The 20,049-nt window shown below is 25.9% G+C and overlaps 1 protein-coding gene across 1 annotated transcript; it reads left to right on the top strand.

The window, feature by feature from the left end:
* Positions 1-16,702: 16,702 nt before the first annotated feature.
* LOC112601607 (tigger transposable element-derived protein 6-like) lies at positions 16,703-18,816 on the top strand. The gene is made up of 4 exons (XM_025349314.1): positions 16,703-16,825; positions 17,012-17,782; positions 17,882-18,154; positions 18,796-18,816. Exons 1-4 carry the CDS (start codon positions 16,703-16,705, stop codon positions 18,814-18,816), a joined length of 1,188 nt encoding a protein of 395 aa, XP_025205099.1.
* Positions 18,817-20,049: the final 1,233 nt, after the last annotated feature.

Raw genomic sequence — 20,049 nt, forward strand, 5'->3', positions numbered from 1 at the left:
AGCATGTCGTTATATACAAAGAACATGTCTTCCGAGTCCTGAAACAATCTTTAACGATTTTTATCAAATATATGAATTTATCGAATTTCTAATTATACAATCACACGATACTATTATTTGTACTTACTACCGATGTTCGATGTGCACGGAATAATGTTTAATTTCGATTTTGAAGAATTCGTTTTTACGTCGATTAATTTCGACTTAATAATTAATTCAACGCATATACAATAATAAAACCTGTGGTTGCGTAGTTTGGAAATTGGTTTTCATTACAGATGTAGAAAAATACGAAAAAAATAAAATTACAATTTGTATCTGAAATTTTCGAAGATATTCAATAATACTGATTAATAAACGAATAAGAAGCGCACGAGTTCCATGCAATTTAAATGTTTTTTTTTTTTTATTATTTATATGTCATCGGCCACCTGGTGGTGTGGTAGGTTGTGGTGGCAGTGTGGCGCACACAAAAACCCGGGTCAAACGTCATCCTGAAAGTGGCACCTAAGAAAATATTACTCCGTAAAGTGCGGTGGAGGACATTTCTCACCCATTACCGGCAGTGGTGGCAGTAGTGCTGGATTACTATACTTAACAATATATATATATATATATTGATCAGCAAGCCAGAACTATTAACTCGTGCCACCGATTGGCAAAATGCCAAGAGCAAAAATAATCATAATACTAATAAAAAAAAAAAAAAATATTATTAAAATCGAACATAAGGCGACGACACAATTCGGTATTTGGCAGTCGAACATCCGTGACAAATAATAATGATGTCTTTCTACAGGGGAGCATTATCGTTAAGGAAGAAATTCATCTATAAAGCATGTGAAAAAAAAAAAAAAACTTGGACGAGGTTCTTTTATTTAATTTTAATTTCAAACGGTCGTCGTATGCGATAAAAGTAAAACACTACGCGTAGTAAGCACATAAAAACGCCTTTAACTAAAAATCTTTATGTTAGATTTTTTTTTTTAGTTTTAATTTTTTTACATTCTTAAACTCGAATAGTTGTTTGTCATGAAGAAAACAGCATAATGATGATAGATTCAAATATCATATCAAATAGTACATTATTATTATGATTAATACTTAAAAACACCCATAACACGATTACTGTTTGTTTGGTTTGATTGTGTAGTGCATTTTTAGCGTTCATAATTAATATTCATTAAAAATGCTGAATTTATTACAATGGTTCGATTGTAATCAACACATCCCGTCGTCGGCGTAGCAGTGGTTTCGCTAGTAGATATACAAATAAAAAAATTGATATTTTTTTAACTGATTTATTATTGCATTGCAATATATGATGCACATGATGGAATATATTGTTATAGTTACAATATTACAATTTGTTATCAGTTCTTAAGCATCTTCCACTATATCTACAATAAAAAAAAAAAAAAAAAAAAATAAACACAACTGGCGTTCATATAAATAATAATATTTAAAAATAAGTAGTATTCTTGTTTAATATTGTATTTAATAATATAAATTATGGTTGATTGTCGGAGGCGTTTGGTTTCATTCGAAATAATAACTGTGCGCAAACATCATAATTTGTTTGGTTTTAGAAAAGTCGTAGGTAGTTCACGGTTCTATTACACGCGAGTATAGGTATCTAATATCTATACATATGACATATTATTATATATGCGTTCCATCAATTAGGATTTATTATTGTCGTCATTAAGATGCCATTAGGCACGCTTCACGTTGTATATGCCGAGACCATAATAATAATAATATCTTAATACACTATAATAACTGTATTTGTATAATATAGCGTATAGCGTCGTCGAGGACTATTATTTTTATTGTTATAATAAGTATAATGGTGATCCAATTTATGAACTATTCTGCAGACCATTATACGTATATACCTATAGGTATAATATTATGGAGGAATTTTTAACTTTATTAATTCTCCAACTCTATGTTGTGTTTTATACCACATTCATTGAAACAAGATTATCTATAAACTAATTAAAGGTTTGTGCAAACTTTGAAGAGCAAAATGCATTCAAACTTCAGATGTGTATGTGTATGGTTGTGGTTGAATATTCAAATATTACTCAACCAATTTTGGAAAAAATTTCAGAGATTTTTTCAGAATAGAATAATTTGAACCACTTCCAAAAAGTAATACCAAATAAACTGTTTATGTTGCATTTTTTTTTTTTTTTTTAATGACATGCCATATTTTAAGCTATTATTCTATCGATAATAACATTGACGTATTTTAAAATTGTTCGTTTTTTCAGTCAGAAAGCTATGTATAGACTTTTACCGCAATGCCTGTGACTAAGGTCTCGACACTAAAATAAAAATACACCGAATGTCAATTTTTTTTAAATAAAGTTTGGTAATTCTGCTATTACATAATAAAATATTTCCTAATTAATAATACAACGGAAGGTATACACAACGCACAATATGTTTTAGTTCAATGAAAAAAACATTAAAAAGATGTAACTTCAGATATGAGTATTATTAAACCATTGTTTACTATTATTACACGTATTTTTCACCGTCGTACCCCATAAAGTCGTATTATCGAGTTGTGTGTTCATTTAACACGTATTGACTTTTGATATGTAATTATGTTCGTGATAGCATTATACGTATAATAGTGTATATAGTATAGTAGTGTACACTATAGTCAGTACTCAGTTGTTCAACGGACGTATTTTCTCGCTAGTCACGGACGTTTTGGATTTAGGCCAATGCGTTTAGTGTGCAATTATCTGTATTCATTATTTTTAATGGCAACTAATTAAATCAATCCAAAACTTACTTTACTCAGGTACTAAACTTTACTTGAGTACCACTTTGAACAACTATAAATTTAATACATAGAATATAGTATATACGAGCGTTGACTAGTTTTTCACGAGAACTTTGAGTACAGTAAATAGTTGATATTAATAAATGAATAACCTAACCAATATTTGAGTGAAAACGATAAATAAAATAAACTTGACTCATGCCGATGTTTGTATTAATTAAAAAAACTCTGTTGATTTATTTATGCAACATTCAAACATCATATCTAAAAAGTATTAAATTAGAATTATTTCTCGTTTCTGTTTTATTACAATCGTGGATAATAATAACTTATACTATAGAGTATGAACTATAGTTGAACAATGAGTGGAGATAATTACTTAATTACTATACTATCGTCCATCTAATCTATTATTCGAAATAATATATTGAAAGTTTCAAAGAATTTTTAATGTTTTTTTTTTTTTTTTATTATTATTATTTTAGGTAATATATTTTTTTTAAATCACAAACACGAATTTACTTAATTTTTACCGTATTAATCTTTGAATTTCCAATATACAAACAACTATATGCCATGTATTATGATTATTTAAACATAATAGCTCCTACCCAGATACTAGATAGTGTTAATGTTGACATAATTGTTATGTATAACGGATATCATTTTAGGAAAATAAGATATATAAATAAACATAAATTTAATCATAATGCCCTATGCTATTTGCACAGTAAAATTATACTAAAACATACATTCACTATAAAACTCATAAACTAGGTATAAATTATAATACATATCTAATAAGTTTAATTTTAAATTATAAAACAAATTGATAGTGTGAATAAATTAGCCACTGCATTTTATTTTGAATCAATATCAATTTGGAAAAAATAAATATTTTATCCGATACACCTTATATTATTTAACCGTAGTTATTTTTTTCATCCACGACATTAAATATATGTTTGATAAATAAGAGTGATCTTTTAATTTTATATAATTTATAGTTCTGTAGTTAAACAACTTTTGAAAAAAAACACAAAACACTATTTTCCTTGTATACTTATGATATTATTTTTTACAATGAAAAATACTAACTTAAAATAAAACAGTTATTCTACGAATTTTATTTATAAAATATTCAGAATCACTAAGATACCTTATACTGCAATACATTATAGAATTTTATAAAAGCATGGATACATATTGTTTATTAGTTATTGGGATCACTAATACTTTTTGAATCATGATAATTATAACAAATAACTTTGAAGGATAAGTTGATTTAAATTCATATTTAAACCGTAAATATTCCTTGTAGAAACGAACGAGAATATGCTAAAAAGTAATTTTATTTCATTGTGAAGATTGTAAATACAATTTTTAATATTAAAACGTAACAAATTTAAAATATCGCTTAAAAGTCTATAACCAGAATAAAATAATGTAATAACTGAGTCTTCTTAAAAGCTTTTAAAAGTATAAAAAAAAAATTAATCGTGTATCATATACATATATATGTATGCATCATTATCATTATACATTTTATGAACAATGTTAGAAAAAATCAACAAGCTTTTGCGTCTAGCTTCTTAAAACTGTGAAGAAAAACTATCTTTTTAACCATAAGAAACTAAAACCATTATTTTATTTCTGTTTAATTCGTATCTTACAAGCGCGAATATATAAATGTGCGTCTTACTCGAGGATATTTCACACGATCCGTATTGTCTGCTTAAAAGGGTTTTAAATATTGTTGAGGAAATAATAATAATAATAATAATATAATATCATATTGTATTAGTGTATTTTTTTTTTTTTTTTGAAAGGAATATCTTTTAAGATTTAATTTACTTGAGTAGTTTCTAGTTCAATTTCGATTTTCTTTTTTCTTTTTTTGTCATGTAAGATAGAGTAAAAAAAAAAAAAAATAATAATAAAAATTGTGACGGTGGTGTTGTGGTAGAAAGAGGAAGAGATAAAAGGTAAAAATATTAAAGAAGTGCTACGGTTGTGGCAAAAGGGTGGCGTAGGAAACTGGTGAATGGGAAGCCAATCTTCTCATGTCGCTTCATCTCCCCTGACGAATCGATTCAATATATAGTGTATATTATTTAGCTCACTGAAGGGAAAAAATTATACACTGGAATGAGACATGAAACGTATGGACTGCGCGTGGCCCGGATATTACTTTTTTACAGTTCTTCTCTGAGGGTTTAGATTTTTGCGAAATATATGAGCTCAGAATAAGCGGAATGGATTTACTGTTGGACAACTTCTGGTTAGATACAACGGAGGGAGGAATGATGATAAACAAGGACCAAATATGTTAAAGGAAACAAAAATTACATCCTCGTGACATGGATGTGTGTATGTGTGTGAGTGGTATAACATTTTTTTATTTTCCAAAGATTGCGATTAACAACAGATTATCTTTATTTTCCGATAAGAATTATACATTATTATTACTATTACTATTATTATTGTCTTCTTCACTCTCTTTTTCTACATCTATAATTTTCATCAACACTCTTATATTCAATATCCCGTTAGCGCACTGTTTTACCAAGACTTAACGGACTATTTTGGTAAAAGTGAAACGTAAACAACGCTTAAGAAATGGTGTTGAACTTCATTTCACTGCCGTAGTGGTTACTTATAACCACGTCCATTGTATCCACAGTAGGGTTACATGCAGTAGACTTGTGAGAGCTCGTATATTATTATTTCACGAACTATCGTTTAGGACGTTTCGCCTCAATGCTGAATGCTGTTAAATATTTTGTATTTATATCACTTTTGTAATTTAATGTGATACGCGCAGGCTCGCTTGCGCGTTCACAAATTTCTCTAAATATGTAAAATGCATAAAGCACAAAAGATTTTTTGTGACATTGTTCTATTTATAATTATTGTATTATTACTTAAGATTTGTATAAAATAACAAATATATTGCATTTATCTAAATTAGTATCAGTTTTTAAATAAACAAGGAACTTACATCCAAAGAAAGTTAATATTAAAAGTGATGATAAAATATGTTACGTTTCCAACTTGCAATAGCAGTATCCATTTGTAAAATTGTAATTTTACGATTTTTTGAAATACAAAATTTAGGTTTTATGATAATTTTTTTATAATTGTTAACTCAAATGAAAAATCGATAACTCAATATATAACATTAGAACGTATAATATACTTGAATAAAATAACATATATTATCTATGTTAAAAGACCATAATTACATGCATTATAATAAAATAAAATATTATGTATAATACCTACAATAAAAATATTTTACGTATTAATTTTTCCACTGTAATAAACAAGATGTAACTTTTATTTACCTCCTTTTCTATGGTGAGATTCTACTTGCATCAAAGCATCCAAATTGTTACAAGCCACAATAAGTTATTCCAAACCTATCGCTGTTCTGGTTTTATTTACTACTTTTACAGAGACACTAACGTTTGTTCCTGTACAACTCGTCTACTCAAATTTAATTTATTAAATGTCTGGAAAAAAAATTGTGACAACCTTAACCCTTCCTTGTTTATCCTTGTTTAATTTGTCCACCACTTAACTTTGGAAATTGTTAAATGTTTTTAAAATTGAATTGATTGAAGTGCGAACGATCGATGATGGAAATTTGTAAAGAAAATGGGCAAAAAACGAAAGCATACTTATCAAAATTTTGTTTCACACGCACACAGTACAATAGTGTATAATATGTACAATATATATATATATATATATATATATATTATAACGCATACTTATGCTAATGTCGCACTTCCCGGATTTTTTCGGTATTTGTGAGAAAACGGGCGGAAAAAAAACATATAGAAACATATACATACAAATAAAGAAAGAGACAGAGACAGAGTGAGTGAGTGAATTCAAAGAATTTTACATTTTCTCTTCCCTTTTGACACTACCAGTGTACGTTCCACAATAACCAGCCTACCATCAAGGCGGATGCTTGAATCCAATTATCTCATACACTTACGTGTGTTTTATAGCCAAACTTACTTCTAAACTCATCTTTTCATAGTTGTGTTGTATAGGAAAATGACAGAGTTACTTACTCTCACAATAGACATATCGAATTTGCTGACACTTCTCTTAATGATGTAATGGTTTTTGCACAATGTTTTATCCTTTTTGTTTTCTTAATATATTCTAAAAAATATAAATCCTTAACCTTTTATGGGAACGCTACCGTTTGTGTTATTCCATAACTATCAATAGTTCTACAATTCCCTACATCTCAAATTACATCTTAATATAACTTTAAACTTCAATGTTTTCATTGCATACATAAATTAATTATTTTTGTCATCTACTGGTCAAAATTTCTTAGATCTGTAGCTAAAAGATACATAAATCATCTAATTTTCACTTGCCGTAATTTATAATCTCAACATGATCATCTATTATTCCTTTTAAATTTTTCTGACACCCTTTAAACATCAAAAATATTTTCTTAAACAATTAAAAACATATCATATTTTTTAATTTAGTTTTATATTATTTCTTTTTTTTTTGTAAATAACTTCTTTTTAATATCGTTTCTTAAGATTTTTGCTATATTTTTGTCGAAACGCATTGTTATACAAAATTAAAAAAAAATTCTCAACCCGTTAATTGATAAATAATACATAAATAAATAATCCGTAATAGATGTATTTACTGATTAAAAATAAATACTTACAGAATTTAACTATTTTATATAAATAATCAATATAATTCCAAATTATATTTAAGATTTAAGTCACTTGTTATTTAGATTATTATAAGTTATGATTGATTACATTAATCAACCGTGGAGTAGTGGTATGACATTGTTCTTGAATGCTGCCGCTATACTTATCAGAGCAGCTCATAGCGACTGTAAATTTCTAATATTTCTTACCGAACGCATGCTTTTGTACTTTTCATTTTCTTCAGTCCTCGTTAGTCATAGTTATATAATTTTTCATCAAAATAAACTTGAAAAGTTCTACTAGATAACTCCGTTCAAATTTTTTAGTATCTTATTTATCTATATATTATATGATTTTTTAAAAATCTTAAACATTTCGAGTGCAAATAAAAAAGATTTGAAAAAAAATTTAAATCTGGTACGCAGTTACCTAGAAGAACTTTTCAATTTTTTTTCGTTGGAAAATCATGTTTCTACGACTAACTAAGGCTGAGGAAAATAGGAAGTACGAAACCATGTTTTTATGGTCGAATTTTGTTACCAAAACGACCTCTTAAGTCTGCCTGTAATTAATTTAGGTGGGCGGGCGGTGCACATTAAAGGACTTGTCGAGCTGGTTGAAATTACAAATTCCGTTCGATGTGACCACTGTTGTTCAAGCCCCCGGGATGCTTAAACACTATTTAATATGCAAACGAAAATATACGTGTGTTTTAGAGATGGAGGAAGGAGGAATTCATTATTTGCGCTTCCGGTATTGTTCCGGAAAACAAACCAACATCGAATAACTAGAATATAGACGGTAGCGTCCTGGGCGTAAATCCAAAAGCCTCCCCCCAAAACATTTTATTTATTATCAATTCCTTTTGATTTGAATGGGATCGTCAATCGCATTGAATAGGTAATATTTATTAATGACGGGTGGATATATGCACTCCAAATAACATTTGAATTTAAACGTAATTTGTTATCACATAAAGATAAGTTAATATTTAGCTTAGCTAAATATTAAAAGAATAATACGATAATTACAGTTTTATTTTAAATAATACTTGTAATATAGGTTACACAATTGGGAAATATATATTTTGAAATACATTTAATTTAAAATGTTATTGTTGAAATATTAACAATAATAACTTTCTGTCAGTACATTAATTTAATTAAACAAATAATTTAAAAAAAAAAATTCTAAATTCTAAATAGTTTAATAACGAATTGTTTAAAATATAATAAAATATGAAAAATAATATGTTTAAAATATTAATAATTAGGTAAACTGGATAATTGAATTTCAATTTATAATTTTACAAGTAAATGGACTTGTGTTCTTTTAAGACGTTATACATAACTCGTTAATCATATGTGCATTAATTGTTTATTAACTCTCATTAAAGAATACTGTTATATTTTTACTCATTAGTCATTAAAATCAGTGGCTTATTTTAAAAATGTTAATTTCGGAATCTTACTAAAATTATTTTATACATTATTTAAAAATAGGATTACATATTTTATTAATTCAAAATTTTATAATAACTGTGAATTATTAAAATTAAAATAATAGTAATAGCGTATAATAAATTATTAAAAGAAAAACATAATATTACTTTAGGTCCTCAAAGTGAATGGGTCCAGGTGTCCCTGCAATCTGTGATCCTTCTTATTATGCCACTGACATTAATACATAATATTATGTAATCTATTAAAAGGATGTCAGCGCACTGTTTGTTTTCCCTTTCTGGCCCACGCTAAACATACCTAGAAAAAAACGCATTTACGCAGAATCATTTTTTAAATGTTTTTAAGTATTCATAAAGTGAAAACAGATATTAAAAAAACTAATATGGGTAATATTTTTGAGGGTTTAATTTTATTATTCTTTGACTTCGTATTCAACTTTCAAAATAAAAAAAACATAAAAATTATAAGCTTAAATTATGTTTAAAATTGTCTTGAGACAATATTTAAACAAATCGGTATTTTATATCCTAAATAATATTATTCTCTATAATTTTTGTAATGAGTAATTTTACTTTAGAATTACTCAACAACTATAAAATATGATTCTGCGTAAATGCATATTGTTTATATTACCCGTGAGCCAGAAAGAGTAAACAAACAGTGTGCTGACATCCCTCTTGATATATTATTGAATTTTTGAACCTAATAAATATTTTATATTATTTTTTTTATAATATAATTAAAAATTATTATTTTTCCATTGCTGTAAAATGTTCTTTTTTATCTTAACATATGTTTTTTTTAACTCTTTTAATTGTTTATTTACATAAAATACTTTGATTTATAATAATATCAAGTGATGTTTGCTTCATTACCTTAAACGTTAGGATGTCATCAAATTTTAATTTTAATTACATGCTGCAGCTAATTGTATTTAAAATGAGAGTATTTTCGAAAATTATATTTATTCATCATAATATTGATCACATATTTATTGTTTTATTTGAATTACTAAAACAGTAAGCAGAATATAATAACAATTAATATAGACGTTCATTTTTTTTTTTTAACAAATATTTTTTTTTTTTTTAATTTAACATAATTAATACGTGCTATCATTTTAAAATTTATAATTTTCATGAATATCATACTATAATAAGTAATATTATTTTTATATTATTATTGCATGTCCTTTAATTAGTAAAATATACGCGATTACTACGGGTATGATAAGTTAACGATAATATTTTGATTAAATTTTGGTGTTTTATCAAATATTTATTTATTGATGTAGTACGATAATCAATATTGTGGTGGTGGGTAGGTTTGTATCGGCGAAATATAGTTTATGCTTAATATTGTTTATATGGATGTAGTTTGTATGATATGAGATTAGGTAATAGTAATGAGTCATTACTAATGACTGAACGAATGAAACAGTTGGTGATAGAATGAGAGAGAAAGAGAGAGAGAGAGAGAGAGAGAGTGATTGGGCATAGATACAGAGTGAGGGCAAGTGCTTATTATCGGAAAAATTGAAACATCTGGGGCATTGGCGGAAAAAGTGTATTGCGGAATGGAAAGTCATTTCACCGTTTCCATTAGAGGCAGGAGAAAAAATGGTGTTTGCCTGCACGTACACACACACACACACATTTTATACACGCAGAACCTGAAGTGGTGGTCCACGAACCAGTGTGTGCGTGTATATAGGATCGATGTGGTGGTATACGGAGGTGGAAACTTAACGCCCATTAAAAGTTTACCCGATTTTAGCCCGTCATGTCCGAACTCAAGCTCGTTTCTTTTATTTTTATCGCCTCGATAAAAGTATTTTACTCGCACACCGTCGCTATTGAGTACCGAATTCGGTTCTCGTTTTTGGTCGATCTTAACTGAGTTTTGAATATCATACTGACGTCTTCGTTGTAAGTAGATATTTGTCATAAACACAGGTTATAAACGTCACACACTGTAACCACGATGGTATTAATAATAATAATACAATTATAAAATATAATGTATAAAATATTTATTTTATAAGCGGGTTCGCGCACGTGGGTGTGTGGTGTTTATGCATGAGGTTTGTTCTAATATATTGTGGTTTCGTGCAGTAAAAACGATGTGGCAACGTACGAAGTAAGTAAAGGATAAGGTTAAGCGAAATTTACCTACATTATAATTTATAATAATATCTGTACCGATACGCCCCCTCTCTCCAATCCCATGACAACGCCAAACTGCGTTCCGTTTCATTAGCTATGCCAATTCAGTGGCGGCATTTACAGCGGCTTTCGTTATCTTTGCTGTCGCCAAACCCAACCACCACCCAACCCCTTTGGTATACCCCCCCCCCACTCAAAAGCCTCTGGGTGCCTTATCGATTTGCCAAACCATTTACATTCTAATATTTAAGTGCGACCGATCGACGGTAGCAATCTGTAAAGTGGAGAACGGGTGACAAACGAAAGTATACCTATCAAAATTTTGTTTCACACGCACATAGTTTAAAAGTATATATGTAAAATGTACATATTATATATATTATTATAATGCATACTTATGCTAATGTCGCTCCTCCCGGTTTTTGTGAGAAAACAGGCGGAAAAGAAAGATATAGAAACATATACATATAAATAAAGAGAGAAAGAGTGAGTAAGTGAGTGAGTAAGAGAAAGGAAATAGGGATAGAACGAATGAAAGATATACTCTAGTGTCTGTGACTATATTATGTATATACTTATATCAGATACGTTACCTATAAATACACGACGGTTGTCTATTTATTATATAAAATCGTTTCGGACGCGTTTTTCTGTTCAAGAAGGAAATAATAATATTTTACTGTTACACTTTGTGTTATCTGCGTATAAGTGGATAATTTGTAATACAAATATAATATATTACATCGGATTATACCTTTTTAATTATGTATTTTTTTATTATTTTTTTATGTAGGCATATAACATTTTAAAGAACAATTGTTTCAAGATAGAATTGGTCGATTGGTAGCCTCCCCATCAATAAACGTTGAATAACGTTCATAATATTCAAGTGTTTTTATGCATATTATGGTATTTAATTATTATTTAAAACAGTGGTAGATACGGGGGAGGGAAGTAAGTCTAGTATGTAGTTTTGCAATAATAATGTATTTTAGTTAAAAGATAATTTTAAATCAGGACACAAAATCCCTCCATATTAATTTAAAAATCCTTTACTAATTTAAACTACTCCGAAATATAATACATATTTACCACAGTTAAAAAGTACTAAGATAAATCGTAATAGTATTAATGTATTCAATCCTATGACTTAATTTGGCTTATGTATGGATCGCGTTTGGATTTTAAATCATTTGTAACAATCAACAATTAACTTAAGTTTTGATTTATGAATAAATAAATACATTACATTTATTTGAGTTTTTAATTTTTTTAATTAAAATATAAACGATTAGTATAATATTATGCAGTTAACTTAAAAATTATGGCTTTGCATCTAATTCCGTCATACAGATGGTAAATAAAGACAGACCTGATTGCATTCATAAAATATTAATATTTGTTGATGAATTTTTTGATGATAGAAAATTAAATAATTATTATAAAAATACAAAAACATTTTTAATAAATCGTTTCTCGTATAAGTATATTTTAGTGTTGAATTAACAATTTATAAAGCACTGCATAGAATACTATAAATTAGAATATGACAATAATTAATAATTTTATTATTCTTAAGTCTTAACTGTATCAATATAATATTATACCTCTAGTGTAATTAATTACTTTCTTGTTTTTATAGGAAATCTAGATTATTTAGAGCAGAAATAAGACAAATGACAAACTTTAACTATACCATAAATATAATACGTATCATACTGTTCATAAAATATTCCAGTATTTTAAGTTTACGAATTATCGGATTCTCAAAATATTTATCTACTATTTGTATTTTGAATTAGTCTAATGCATATTATAATAGTTAACTGGTTTGGTAAGATTAAATTTCAGTAAATATAAAAACTTTATTTCAAAAAAATTGTTATAAGAAACTTTGTGAGGCAAAACAAACAAAAACATTAAAATTGATTATATAAATAGTTTGATTTAAATAATTTAAAATTCTAGAAAGTAATAATTTATTTATTTTTTTGTTTAGCGTATCACTATATTGTTTTCAAATAAAATAATAAAAATACGTTTTTATTTATAAAATTATTTGAACAGTAGAATTATCTACAGTGGTAGAGATTTAATTAGTGTTATTATATTTAGTTGACTAAGTTAACTTTAAAGATATTTATTTAAAGTAATATTGTTGTTTAATAAAAATGTATTGTAAATGAAACAACTTTACGAATTAAATTTATCAGTTTATCATTATTATTATTTTTTTTTTTTTTTATTATAAAATTCAATGTAAAATACCAGATAAGTAGTTTTATTGTATATTATACAGTTTTCGGTTTTTATTGTATCTACATATAGTCATTTATTAGCGTATTGGAAAAAATGTATTATATTTTAATTTAATTATAAAAATCGTTACAGTTTTTTAGTTATGTATAAAATAATATTTATGTAAAATATTGTAATTTATTGAATAAAAAAAACTAAAAAGCTTAAGCCTACAGTAAACATTTACAAGATGTTAACATAATTGTAAATTGCAATGCATGTATAAATTTTTGAGATATTTTTAACAAGGTTGTAACAGTTGGTAATTGTATTGTTTTATAAACAAATTACATAGAATAATAGGAAATTTAAATCATATTTTAAAGTTCACTCGGGAAATAAGCAATTTCTCAAGTGTTGTCATATTTTGTCAATTTATATTCTACGACGTACTTTTATAGCGAATTCATTATTAAATTTTTGACTCATTCATTCATTAAACAACGAGCATAATATTTAGTTTCCAAATAATAAAACTATTTTAATGTAACATTATTAAACATTGTGTTAAAAATTTGTCTCTTTCAATGATACTAAACGTTTGGGAATAAAATATGAAATAGTTTATATTTCATAAAAATAGCTGGATTTTTTAAGGTCAGAAGATTATAATGGATATATCAGTAATTATAATTATAAACATTATAGAGAATAACATTATGAATTATAACCTAACCTATATACGTATTCATACACCTACATTATTTATTTAAAGTTATTCATTTTTAAACATTGTATATTATTTTTATTAAATACTAATTCTATTGAATAATGAATATTTTTTGTATATAAATAATATATTATTATAATTTATTTTATATAATCAATAAATTAAAATTAGAATTATTAATATAAATAATTTTATCACAATAATTATTATAAAATGAACTGATCATATGATTATATGAATATTCACAATTAAACACAGTTTATTATTTAGTGTAATGTAAACAATTATTTGTTGAGAATACATATTAAAAAAAAAATTAAAAAAAAATAAATAAATAAAATAAAATAAAATAATAAAATATTATTTATTATTATTAATAGATTTTCGTGGCGTTTTAAACTTCATGATATTTTTTTTTTTTTTGTAACTACCTTGTTCTAAATGTGTCTGCCTTGATATATTAATGGTTTATTTTTGATATATTTCTTACCAAAACGTGAATGTTAATCTGATGTTTTTTTAATACTAAAACTTAATTAGGTAGATACTTCGTCCAGTAGTATAGCTTCATTTTCATTTTATTTTCTAAATTTTTACTTAAACATGATTTTTAACTACCAAAAACGTGTGTCAATTTAATAATATTTATTTTTTTTTTTTTGTAATCTAAATCTTTTAATATCTAATGGTCTACGATCTTCTTTAACGTTTACTATAACATTGTTCTCAATTTCAGTCATTTTACATTTTTTTTTTTTTTATTGTTTGCTTGAATGGTTTTTTTTAGCAGCTATTTGTTGTTCTTGAAAAATTTCATATCTGTATTTATAAATGTCATTTTTATTTTCATAAGGGTTGCATATGTAATTTTTGTTTGTAGACAGTACTAAGCACAAACGAATCACTGTTAATATAGTCAACAGCCGATAAATGGTTTTTATCTTTGTTTTTATTTAAAAACTGTTTTTAGCATGTTTTTATTTGTTGTTATTTTTTCATCACCGCTATTTAAGTTCAATATTAAATAACTTAATTAAATATATTTTTTAGATAATTTTTAATACACCATAATATACCTTTTTTTAAAATTATGGGCGATACAAAATTCCCTGTATAATTTACATAGATACCATGTAACTAACGTATCTTCAATAGTAGTAGTTAAACATTTTCAGCCGTAGTAAAATTTTGAAATACTGGGAGCTCCGAATTTCAAAAATATTTTAAGTACCTCATTTACTTCTTCTAGAACATTTTATTTCAATGGATTTAAATGATAGTATGTGATAACATAAATTTGATATTTCTAAGGACATTTAAAACTTCTCCCTCATAAAGTTGAGAAAGTTAACTAAAAATTTATCAAGTCAACTTGTTCTTAATCATAAAAATCTTAAGATACTTAGGATTTACAACTACGTTTTTATTCTGTTATAATTATTTTACGTTACATAGATTATATAACTTAGTAAAAATGTACATTACCTATAAGTTTTAATATATACGTAGTATTAGTATTGATTTTTTTAATACACACTGTTTTAGCTTTTTGATTCTGATAGTTATTTAATAACTTTCAACATAAAAAATTGCATTTGATATGTTTTTTGGTATCCTATTTGAAATAATTATTTTTATTTTAACAATAATTAATAGCTCCGTTATAAAATTTAATTTCCATGAAATGTTTTATTTAATATTATTTATTGAAATTTTTGGTAAATACAAAAACATGAATTTCTAAATGACAACATGCATATAATATTAAATAGTAAATGATACCTGAATATCTCTGGATAAGACTCAATTTTATTTAATAACTATTTTTCTGTTTTTTAGATAATTTATAATAAAGATAAACTCGAATTATTATTAAGTAATTTAAATAAAAATAAAATATTTTAAATAATTTACCACATAAATCAATAATAAATAGTTAGTCAAAAATGTATCAAAAATGTTCCCATTAAACATCCAACAAAAGAACTATAGAGAAGTGCTTACAAAAAAATAATTTATTCTATCCCACTGTAATCAAAATACAATACATTCAAATAAGAATAATATTTTATACAATTTATTCTATGATTTTAAATAAAAGCTGATAATAGTTTGTTAATTAGATAATAATATTAATATTACCTCAATGCAGAGGGCCTAGCATTTTTGAAAAAAAACGAGTTAATCATAGAGCTTACTAAGAAAAGATACAAATATTAATGTACAGTGAAACCTCTATTAATGGACACCTCTCAATAGTGGACCCTTCCCAATAGTGGACACTTCTAAATTCCCCGGCAAAAATGTATGCGCATAATAGGAGTTATAACTTCTTAGTAGTGGACGCTCCTAATAGTGGACGTGGACACAATAAACTGGTACCAAATTAAAAATTACCTCTCATAAATGGACACAATACATGTACATTTCGAAAACGTTTAATAAAAATACTATATTTATCTGTTATATATTCGTTCATATTTTATCTTATCTCAATGGTTTTCCTAATCGAAGAATTACTAATGGTTCGGTTATGTGTTCGCCGTTCGGTCGTTAGTTGTGTGCAGCACATTGTGTAAACACGTACCTGCGTTAAAATGAATAATAATAAAAGAAAAAGATTGAACTTAGAAGAAAAATTAAATATTATTAAAACCAAGGAAACAGAAAATCTAAGTGTTCGTGTTTTAGCAGAACGATTTTGCATAAGCAAGTCACAGGTAAATTTAAATATTTCATTTAAACACATACATATTTTGTTTTAATTTATCTAAAAATCATTTAATGAAAAATACAGGTAAATAAAATTTTACAAGATGCGTGTAATTTGAAAAAATATTACGCTGAGAACGGCAATGAAGATATGAGGAGAAAATTTTCGAAGACATTGGATGGAGCACTTGTAGATAAAGTTACATGAATGGTTCTGTAGAGCCCGTTCATATAATTTACCTGTTTCTGGACCATTGCTCCAAGAGAAAGCACGAGAAGTTGCAAATGAGGTAGGTCTAGAAAATTTTAAAGCTTCAAATGGTTGGCTTCAAAAATTCCGAGAACGTCATAACATTTCTTTTAAAAATATATGTGGTGAAGGTAACTCTGTTGATACAAGTGTCGTAGAAAAGTGGTTAGAAAAATTGAAAACATTAATTTCAGATTATGAACCAAAAAATATATTCAATTGTGATGAAACAGGTTTATTTTTTCGAGCACTTCCTGATAAAACATTGTGTTTAAAAAACGAAATTTGTCGTGGAGGTAAAATAGCTAAAGATCGATTAACTGTTTTACTATGTGTAAATATGATCGGGGAATTTGAAACTCCGTTAATAATAGGAAAATCACTAAAACCACGTTGTTTCAAAAGTGTAAATGTATCAACGTTAGGTGTTAATTGGAAAGCTAACCGTAAGGCATGGATGAATCGAGATTTAATGACAGATTGGCTAATGTGTTTTAACAGAAAAATGGAGATGGAAAATAGAAAAATTATTTTATTTCTAGATAACGCTAGCTCACATCCTGATACATTAAACTTAAAAAATATAAAACTAATATTCCTACCTCCAAATACGACTTCGATTTGCCAACCACTAGATCAAGGAATTATTAAAAATTTTAAAGTTCATTATCGCCAACGATTACTTCGTCATATTTTATCTAGAGTTGATCAGAATGTAGAAAACAAATCTATAAACGTTTTTGATGCAATTTTTTGGATAAAGTCCGCATTAAAAAATATAAAACCAGAGACAGTCAAAAATTGTTTTAAAAAGTCGGGATTTTTTTCGTTCGATACAGCAGAATATGTAATGGAAAATGACAATGTTGCAAATTTGGACTTATTCTCAGAACTTGTACCGAGTACTATCGAAATTGAGGACTATGTTTCTATAGATAATAATATCCTTACAAAAGACAATACATTAATCATATCAGATATAATCAATTGTAATCTAGACAATTTTAGTGAAAAAGAAACCGAACAACTCGAAGAACAAGAAGAAGAAGATAAAGACGATTTGATATACAATCCAACGTTTGAAGAAGTTTGGAAAACAATAAATAATTTAAAAACATATTTTAAAAATAAAGAAGATGAAATCGCATTATCAATGGTAGCCAATTTACAAATTCATTTTGAAGAGCAAAAAAAATTTACACAAAAAAAAATTACAGATTTTTTTAATTTTACATAATCATTAAACATTTTTATAAGCATTTTTATACTACATATTTTTTTAATACATACATACATACATTAAATATACATACATAAACATACATATTTATATTATAATATACATACATAATAAATAATAAATATTAATATTCCAATGTATATGTTCATATACAGTGTACATATAACCTGCAATTTCCTTTAGTGTCTCCCTATAGTGGACATTTAGTAATTTTTTGCAAATGTCCACTAAGTAGAGGTTTTCTCAATAGTGGACAACTCTCTATAATGGACAATTTTTAATTCCCCGTGGCTGTCCACTATATAGAGGTTTCACTGTATTTCCTTTTATATTTTTTAGCAATTTATTATTATTTTGAAACTGAAATGATACTAATAATCATAATTTTTAACTCAAGCTTTAAACAAATCACTGGATGTGCTATATTCTTTTAAATTTTAGAAAACTTTCAGAAAAATTAAAAATATTTTTTATTAAATTGATTATAGCTTTGCTTTACCAAGGAATAAATAAATATTGTAATTTTAAATAAAAATAGAATATATTAAGTTTTACTGTTAGTTAATTAAAAAACTTCCGGGACAGATTATATAAAACCAAAGTACATTTCATCTACAAAAGTGATAAATAAACTGCCAAACTCAGGTGTTTGAATTACTTTTATCATTTTCAAAGACTCTTAAAACCAATCAGTTAATTCATATAATATATATAGTGTATCTAATTAAATATAAATATTTAATTTAAAAAAAATTATGGATCCTAAAAAAAGAAAAAAAAAATAATGCGTTATAAATATCACGAAAGAATATTTATATTATTATGTTAGTTATTATATGACTTATATTATTTTGAAGTGAACTTTAATACTACTAATAAATATACTTTATTGAAATATGGCTTAAAATTTTAAAACAAACTTAAGATGTTTTTGTCATTTATGTCTAGAAAATCACTCAAATATTCAAATTTTAGTACTTAACTTTGAGTTAATACCTGGAAATCCCCCGAGGAGACTTAAAATAAGATGGTGTTGTAACTAAAGCTATTAATCCTTATAATTAAAAAAAAATAATATTATTAATAATAATAATAATATTGAAACAATAAAACGAAATAAATTAAAAAATCAAATATAAAATGTAAAGACTAAGTTACTTATTTTATTATATCATTCATATAATTTTATTTTTGAGCATATTCTATTTGTAAATACAAGTTTACATATAGTTCATTATTTGTTAACAAAAACAACAAAAATATGATTAATATCAATGATAGTATAATACTGTATAGACATACTATGATAAAAATATTAAACTTCTATAACACATCACGTCATTATCATTTATTTATTTATTTTTTTTTTTTGTGAAAGCAAAATATGTTTCGGTTTGACTTTGAAATATGACTAAGTTTTGAAAATAAATTTTTATTGGATTATTACTTGTGATTGCTTTCAAGGCCGTGAATATTTTCGTAAATCTTTAATTAATTATTTATTCATATACAGATTGTTTTATGCACTCGTTGCTTATTATAACATCTGCGGATTTTAGAAAATAAAACTTTCACCATTTTAATATTAAAAATTTAGAAAAGCTAGATGTAAAACAAGATTATTTTTTTATAGCTATCCATTGTTTTTTTTTTTTTTTTTGTTTTTAATGCAAAAAATGGTTGATTGAGAAAAATAACAGAAATTACTTCTGATTTCTGATAAAAGCATTTACAGATAAAAA

This window comes from Melanaphis sacchari, unplaced genomic scaffold, assembly GCF_002803265.2.
Source record: "Melanaphis sacchari strain LSU unplaced genomic scaffold, SCAv2.0 Contig7_pilon_pilon, whole genome shotgun sequence".
NCBI classification, from domain to species: Eukaryota; Metazoa; Arthropoda; class Insecta; order Hemiptera; family Aphididae; genus Melanaphis; species Melanaphis sacchari.

Excerpts from the sequence above, each read along its gene's own strand:
- LOC112601607 (XM_025349314.1), top strand. The coding sequence starts at position 16,703 with ATGAATAATAATAAAAGAAAAAGATTGAACTTAGAAGAAAAATTAAAT. Across the intron at positions 16,826-17,011 it reads TTTGCATAAGCAAGTCACAG|ATAAAGTTACATGAATGGTT; the intron begins GTAAATTTAAAT and ends GAGCACTTGTAG. Across the intron at positions 17,783-17,881 it reads TATCTAGAGTTGATCAGAAT|TCGGGATTTTTTTCGTTCGA; the intron begins GTAGAAAACAAA and ends TGTTTTAAAAAG.